The following is an 8,245-nucleotide window of genomic DNA, read 5'->3' on the forward strand; positions in this document are numbered from 1 at the left end:
CCCACAATTTTTCATAATTATTTTTATATAGCTTTGTATTCGAGGGCGACAAAATTACCCCCAAATATTTAACCCTTTTAACAATCTCAAATCCAGTTAATCCTTCCAAGAAGGCCTTCTGTGAAACTGTCATGTTTCTAGCCAAAATTTTAGTTTTCTGTATGTTTACTTTAAATCCAGAAACCTTCCCATATTGTGTTATTATCTCTATCAGGTCCACAACAGAGTTCTCTGGCTGGGTCACTGTAACAACCAGATCATCTGCAAATGCTCTCAATCTATAGTCCTGATCTCCAACTTGTATCCCCTTAATTTTTTCCGAATTCCGAATCTTGTTCAATAATATCTCTAAAGTTAATACAAATAACAAGGGCGATAACGGACATCCTTGCCTTGTACCCTTCTCAATATTACATACTGCCGTCAGACTATTGTTAACTATGATTCGGGCAGTTTGCTTTTGATATAATGCCCTAATCGGCTGTAAGAAATTTTCCCCAAAATCCATTTTATCTAACATTCTCAACAGAAATTGCCAATTCAATTGATCAAAAGCCTTTTCAGCATCTAAAAAGATTAGCGCTGCAGAGATCTGGTTGTGCCTTTCCAAATACTCTAACACATCAACTATATGTCTAACATTATTTTTCATTTGCCTACCACTAATAAACCCCGTTTGATCCCCATGAATCACCTGTTGCAGAACCCTCATCAGTCTATTAGCCAAAACCTTAGCAAATATCTTATAATCTGTATTTAAAAGCGAAATCGGTCTGTAATTTTTAACTTGAGTAGCATCCTGATCTTCCTTCGGAATCAATGAGATAAAAGCTGTTCTCCAAGACGGTGGCACCTTTCCCCCCCTCTGGATTGTCTGGAACAGTTCCTTTAACGGTTTTATCATCTCAAATTGTAGATTTTTATAAAAAGCCGCAGACAAGCCATCTGTACCGGGCGCCTTATCAACCTTCAAATCCTTAATTGCTGTAAGGATTTCTTCTTCTGTGATCAGTTGGTTAATCCCCTCTCTTTGTGCTTGCGTAAGGACCGGAATATTAGCATTCTCCAAATATTTATCAATGTCTTTTACCTCAATTTCCTCTTTGGTATATAATTTCGAATAAAAATCCACAAAAGCATCCTTAATAAGATTCTGTTGAAACACGACCCTTCCTTTATATTCAATCTTGTCTATATTAGAGGCCCTTTGTTTCTTCCTCAGTCTATAGGCTAACCATCTGCCTGGTTTATTAGCGTTGCAAAAAGTATTATGCCTAGCAAACCGCAGATTGGTTGCCACTTGGTCTGCCATTAATTTATCAAATTGTCCTCTTAACAGCCTAATAGCCTCTTTAATCTTCACGTCCCCTGGATTCAAAATCAAAGCCCTTTGTTTTTCCTTTATTTCATTCTCCAGTTCTTTCCTTCTGGTTTCCACTACACGTCTACGTCTATTATTCATATATATCAACACACCTCTCATATAGGCCTTACTAGCATCCCAAACCATATCCATAGAGGTACCCTTATTCATATTAATCTCAAAAAAATCAGTTCTTGTGTAAATCCTAAAACGAGAAAGAGAACCCAAGTAAACAAATGAGTCAAAAGCATTACACTTGTTCATTTATTTCTTGAGAAAAATGATAGAATCGTAAGGCTGGAAGGGATGTCTTGGAACATCTTCTCCAACCCCCTGCCCGAGGGAGGAATCCTTATGCCATCCTGGACAAATGGTTGTCTTTTCTTGAAAACCTCCAGTGATGGAGAATCCACAACTCCAGAAAGCAAGTTGTGATCCAGTGAGCTTCCAAGGTTGGATTGCACTCTTCCTTCTCTAATTCATAGTTGAAGAGAGAGGCATTAACTGAGCCCTTATCAGATCTCCCAAGTCTGATCCTTGGTTTTTGGTAATCTAGTATGCCTGTTTTGGTGCTAAAATAAAATCAGTTAGATTGCTGTTCACTTAAAAGTGGAAAAAAAATGAAAATGCCAAATGCCAAAGAAAGAAAAGTGGTGGAACGTGACTACAAAGAAGATGTTATTTTCTAATGTAATATTAAATCTGGGATTTCAAAATGGTGGGTCAGTCAACAAAGAGTTTTAACTTCAAATGAAAAGAATCATATGAATGAAGGCAAATATTTGGTGACTGGATTTTCCTTGGGTGAGGGGGAGTTTTAGAACCATTGTAGAATAATAATTGATTTGGTCCTTATTGGCTATTGACTTTAACGAAAGAGCACTGTCTGCTGGTTCATCAGTACCACTTAATGATACTCAGAGCCCCCAGCCCCGTATGCTGTTTCAGTAATACATACACATTCAGTAATATATAAAGAATGAATGTGTTGTAGTGGCAGGTAAGTTTTTATTAGATACTCATAATCTCAAGCTCCTGAATAAAAGGCCAGATATAAATCAAAGAATAGCAAAATGCTTAGTGCTCACTTGGCTAACCAAGTGCCTAGTGAATGCAGATTATCTGGGGTTCAGCTGCTATGGGTGGTAAAAGAAAGTAATATCTACTTTTTCTAACATGGGTTGGATTGCTTAAAGGTACACAGGGTATAAAAACTGGCAGTCAAATCAAAGTTCTTTATTTTATCTTTTGGCCATAATAAAAGGAAAAGGTTTTTCTGTTACATATCATCTATTTGGCTTTTTAAAAGTGCAGGTGGTTTTCTGGTTGTACTGCAGGTCACAGCATTTGGTTTTATTTTATATGGTTATGTGACAAAATTATCACAACTAACCTTTCTGAGAGCATATACATGCCAAATAATTCATTGTTAATGTGCTGCATGAAAATATTATGAAGGTTAATATAGCTGTCTAATGAATATTTTCTGCCTTTGATAATCTTCAGTGCGAGATCTCTGTTGGCTATAGGAAATTCTCCAAAGAGCTTCAGGAGACATTTAGTTAATAAAAATAAAACATCCTTAGATGCTACAAGAAGATTCACAAAATGAAATTTACTAAAGTCTAATAAGAAATATCTTATTCCTTCAATATACACATCAATGACAGAAGTGTTGCAAACCATCCTTTGAAGGGAGGTTAATCCACATTTAAGATTGTTAAGATAACCACAACATAATGTGGAACACAGATAGCTCAGACAAAATGTGTTTCAGGGTGTGTGTGTGTATCAACAGGTTTATATGTGTGCATCTGTATAATGTGTATGCGTGTGTGATTTAACTGGTTAGTATTTATTAAATACTTTTAAGAGATGCTATTATCTCCATATGTAAAATGTAACCTCTTAGTAGCAATAACAATCGCACTTAGACTTACATACCGCCTCATAGTGCTTCATAAGAGTCAGCATATCAAGATTAGGATGTATAAACAAACATTCGTTCTTGCTCTTGGTGTTTAACCTGTATCCAAAGTAACAAAGATCTAGATACTCCTAATTTTTGAAACTCTTACTGCTTCAAACATTATCTTTACATTATCATAGTAAAAAAAGAGTAGTAAGAATTCATGAGCTCTGTATACCCAGTGCAGAAATGCAGCTTTAGGACTTAATGTCATCTTTCATCACTAATATCAGACTCAGAGTTAAAAGGAACTATGTTTTCTTCTCTCCAAATCATTTTAACATGACAGATTTTCCAAATTTTCCCTGGTAGGATATTACATATTTCTGAAGGCTTAAGGTACCCAACTTGTTTTGTTTTTAGCAGAGACCCTTTGGGCTCAGCCTCTTCTACATCCCATCAGTCCTGGAAAATGCAGAGTATGAAGGATTAAAGTTTTCATTATTTTAATTCATGCAAGTCTTTAACATTCATGGGAAATCATTCAGCTATTGCTTTGTTTTATTTTGAGATGATCCCTGTTTCATTTTGTAACCGATAATCCCACTGTGACATTAGACATAAAAATATTTGTAGATTGTAACCCCGGCATGGAAGGTAGTAATGCTAATAGTGATGTCAGATGAAAGTAAAACTGTACTTTGGAATTATAGATTCATATCGGAATCCTGTAACCTAATCTCTCCTTTCATATAAGAACATTTTATTTGCAGTAGCCTTCATCCATATATTTTGCTTTTGTAGGGACATTCCAGTAGATTTTAAGTACATAGCAGAGCCAAGTATGCACTCAATGCCAGCAGTGACTTTATCTCCAAATGGTAAGCTTACATTTGTATCTTATGTAGGATATTTTAATTTTAAAAGATGTAATCATATTTAGTAGTTTTCATTTAACATGCAAGATTTCAAAAATAGATTATCTGGGTTCTGGTGTGTAAATGTTGCAGAGGATTAGATAGATAGATAGATAGATAGATAGATAGATAGATAGATAGATAGATAGAGAATAGAATAGAATAGAATAGAATAGAATAGAATAGAATAGAATAGAATAGAATAGAATAGAATAGAATAGAATAGAATAGAATAGAATAGAATAGAATAGAATAGAATAGAATAGAACCTAGTTTCTTGATTCTTTACTTTAAATGCTGGTGATCCTGGCACTCATTATCAGACTTTTTTTCTTCTACATTTCCCTTGTATATTTTCTGCTCTGTCGGCTGTTTTCGTTGTCTCCATGTTGACATTTCAAGTTATCCACCTTTGCTATAATGATGCATATCTTCTTCGGATGTCAATTTTGCAAGTTGAATTCTTGACATGTTAAACTAGTGATGTCAGAAATGTTATGTAGGATCAAGCTGGTAAAATTGTGGTCGTTTGCCCTCTGCAAACAATTTCTTGGGTATCTGTAGCTTACATCTTTATATATTATAGGAATGTTTGATTCTTAAAATCCATGAGAGGTTCACGTGTGCATTAATATTTTACCTCAACAGGAAAATGGCTTGCCTGTCAATCAATGGACAATCAGATTTTGATTTTTGGAGCTCAAAACAGATTCAGGCTCAACAAAAAGAAAATCTTCAAAGGTCATATGGTGGCAGGCTATGCTTGCCAAGTAGATTTTTCACCTGATATGAGGTACGTATTCTACTGTTTCTATACTTAATATGGATTACATATCACTTTCATTTTTATTTTCAAGTTTGGCTCAACAGGTAGAGAGATTTATATAAACCTGCCATATAATTGTCAAATGTTTACTGAAGTTCTTAAGACAATTGTTGATTAGAATATAATGCACATTAATGAGATACTACATATACCCTAATAAGTGGACTTGAGATTTAGTCTTTGGGCTACAGCAGCTTATCAAATGCTGTATTATATGGATATCCTGTCAAATTTGGACAGCCTTTTTTGACCCATGGGCTAATTTCAAACATTCCTGTGATGGCCAGAGTATCCATCTGAATTTACTATGAGAAATACAAGGGGAAAGAAGGAGGTATTAAATTTATACAGCCATCCATCTTAACAAATAAATTTAGGCAGCTAACAAAACTTCCTGGCCACAGCAGCTGAGGAAAAAGTCTAATATTCATAGCCCTCCAGAAAGCCAGCAAAGTTGGGGCATCCAAATCTCAGGATGGAGTATTCCATAAAACAGGGAAGGTGTGACTCCTCGCCTACACAAAATGGGACTGCCTAAAAGGCAGAGTCTCGGTGCATACTCAGCCTGTCAGCATTCTGCAGTGTGTCTAAAAGTGCATGCAATGCAGCGTTCAGAATTGTAGCTGTAGTTTCCAGATGCTTTTCCAGGGCAGCCCCATGTAGGCCTCATTGCAGTAATCCAAGTGGGAAGTACCCAAGACATGAGTGACTGGAGGCAGAGACTCTTGATCCAGGAATGGGCACAGTTGGCACACTGGAGCCATGGTGGTGCATATGGTTAGAATGCAGTACTGCAGGCTACTTCTGCTGACTGCCAGCAGTTCGGCAGTTTGATCCTGGCTGGCTTAAGGTTGACTCAGCCTTCCATCCTTCCAAGGTCGGTAAAATGAGGACTCAGTGTTGGGAGCAATAGGCTGACTCTGTAAACTGCTTAGAGAGTGCTGTAAAACACTGAAGAGGTATATAAGTATAAGTGCAATTGTTATTTGTGTAGAGGTCTTCTGACCATGGCAGCCACCTGCTCCTTGAGTTTATCAACTGTGTGTGTGTGTAATACTATCCCATCTCATTAAAGATGGAAATTCAGGATAGTCTAAAACCAACCCACTCAGCCTTATTTGGGTTGAGTCGAAGCCTGATTTTCCCCATACAGTCCTTAGGAAAGACTTTAATGGTATCACTTGGAACAGTTTGGGGCAGACATGTATAATGGAGTATCATCAGGATATGACATACACAGACCCATAATGACAAATGACCTCATTCAGTGGCTTTATATTAAATAGGAGTGGGAAGAGAGTCGAGCCCTCAGGCACAGAGCTGCTGTGTTATTCCACTCCAAGAAGGCCTTTCAAGCAGTAATTGAAAGTCCATATCAGATAAAATCCCAGCCAGTGTGCATTTATTCGGAGGTGGCATCAAAAACAGTTAAAAATACAAGCCTCCCATATATATTTCTTTGCTTAGAAACAAAAATGAGCATCATGTGAAAATCTTAAGTCTTACACCTGGTTTTCAGTATAAGTTTAAACCCTCCATACAGACTTGAGTAGACAGCTTTGTTGTGTAAACTTTTGTCAAAACAAATCATCTGACATTATGGATTAGGTGACTTATCCTGCCTTTCTGCTCATTTGAGAAGACTTCTGATTAAGTGTCCTACATTTTTGAGGCAGCTGCATTATCATGTTTTCCCATCTTAACACATACATTGGGCCATCATCTCCAAAGCAGCTAAGAGTAGTAGAAAATCTACAACAGACTATAAAACAGTAGGAAAGGTCTATCTGTTCTCTGTTAAAATGTATGCTGTTGTTTGGAATTGGTTATGTTTAAAAATTATTTTGTAAATGATCTCAGTGTATAATTTCTCCCCCCCCCTTTTTTTTTTTTTTTTGAAACAGCTATGTGACCTCAGGTGATGCAGATGGAAAGTTAAATATTTGGGACTGGAAGACAACAAAACTCTACAGTAGATTAAAAGCCCATGACAAAGTCTGCATTGGCGCAGTGTGGCACCCACATGAAACATCCAAAGTGATCACTTGTGGATGGGATGGTCTCATTAAACTGTGGGACTGAAGGCTGAACTATAGACATTTTACTCTCTAATCAGTCAGTTAATATATGATCCTTCAGGATCCATATGCTACAACAAATAAGGTCTGAAATAAGGACATTAATACAGCTGATTCAGGTAACTCAGTATTAGAATGTGCACCCAGCACATTGGAAAATCAGACATTTGAAATGTTGCCATATTGCAAATCACTGCACAAATTGACTAAATATGCTAGTCCTTCCAGATAGTAAAATAATTAAAATGGACTTTTAAAAAAAAAGAAAGAAAGAAACTGAAGCCAAAGCCTCACAAGCTTCACTCTGCTTTCCAAATGCACAATTTGGAAGAAACATGTTTTCATGTTACCATAATATTAATGTATTAGGGAGGTTTTTCTTAACCAGTTGGGAATCTTACACAATTGCTAAATACAATAAGATATTGTTTCCGTGTATATTTTATAGAAATTGCTACCCAGATTTTTTTGGGGGGAGGGGTGTTAATAAAAAAAAGTGTTAGTCATATGGAAATACATAAAGGTGTAAATAAATTGCAGCCCCAGTGGAAAAAACAATCTGCTTTCTCCAGTCTTTCAGCATAGATACAGAACCAACCCTGTCTGATTGTATCTGAGGAACCCCTTTTCATAATCCCATAGAATAAACTTGTGTTTGCCAATGCATTGGTTTCAGGTATATGCGTAGACATGTTATCTATACTGATCATTACTGCATTTTGTTTTGTATTGTTTAATCCTGATAGCAAGTCAGACTATCATTCTTCTTCAAGATTTAAATTTTATAATGCAGAAATTCAAAGAACACAATGCAAGTATATAAAATGTGTGTACAATTACTTTACCAAATGTTATTTCAGGCATTTTATCAGAAACCCACCCAGCCAATGGAATTAGTACAGTAGCAGCCATTAGTGACAGCTTCATGATCGTATTCCAATTAGTCTTGTAAATAAGCATTTTTAATATGTTTATTATTTTTGTTTATTTTACAAAATATGTTTTTGTGCTCAACTACTGTACAGATATCTCAATTATTTTTACAAGCTTATTTTTAATAAATGCTTTATATAAAAATGCAGATTTTAACTTAACACCATCTGAAGCATTGTGCATTTTAAAATGTTTATTTGGTATAGATATAACGGAAGC

At 36.0% G+C, this 8,245-nt stretch overlaps 1 protein-coding gene across 1 annotated transcript in view; it reads left to right on the forward strand.

Moving 5' to 3' along the window:
• The window catches only part of CDC40 (cell division cycle 40), a 45,591-nt gene extending 37,940 nt beyond the window's left edge, over positions 1 to 7,651 (forward strand). Inside the window, exons 13-15 of the mRNA XM_083374879.1 lie at positions 4,077 to 4,153; positions 4,838 to 4,982; positions 6,920 to 7,651. Coding sequence (XP_083231005.1) covers positions 4,077 to 4,153; positions 4,838 to 4,982; positions 6,920 to 7,097 — 400 coding nt within the window. The 3' untranslated portion in view covers positions 7,098 to 7,651. The remainder of the gene's footprint in view (positions 1 to 4,076; positions 4,154 to 4,837; positions 4,983 to 6,919) is intronic.
• The last annotated feature ends 594 nt before the right edge of the window (positions 7,652 to 8,245 follow it).

This window comes from Vipera ursinii (genome assembly GCF_947247035.1).
Source record: "Vipera ursinii genome assembly, chromosome: 1".
In the NCBI taxonomy this organism is placed as follows: Eukaryota; Metazoa; Chordata; class Lepidosauria; order Squamata; family Viperidae; genus Vipera; species Vipera ursinii.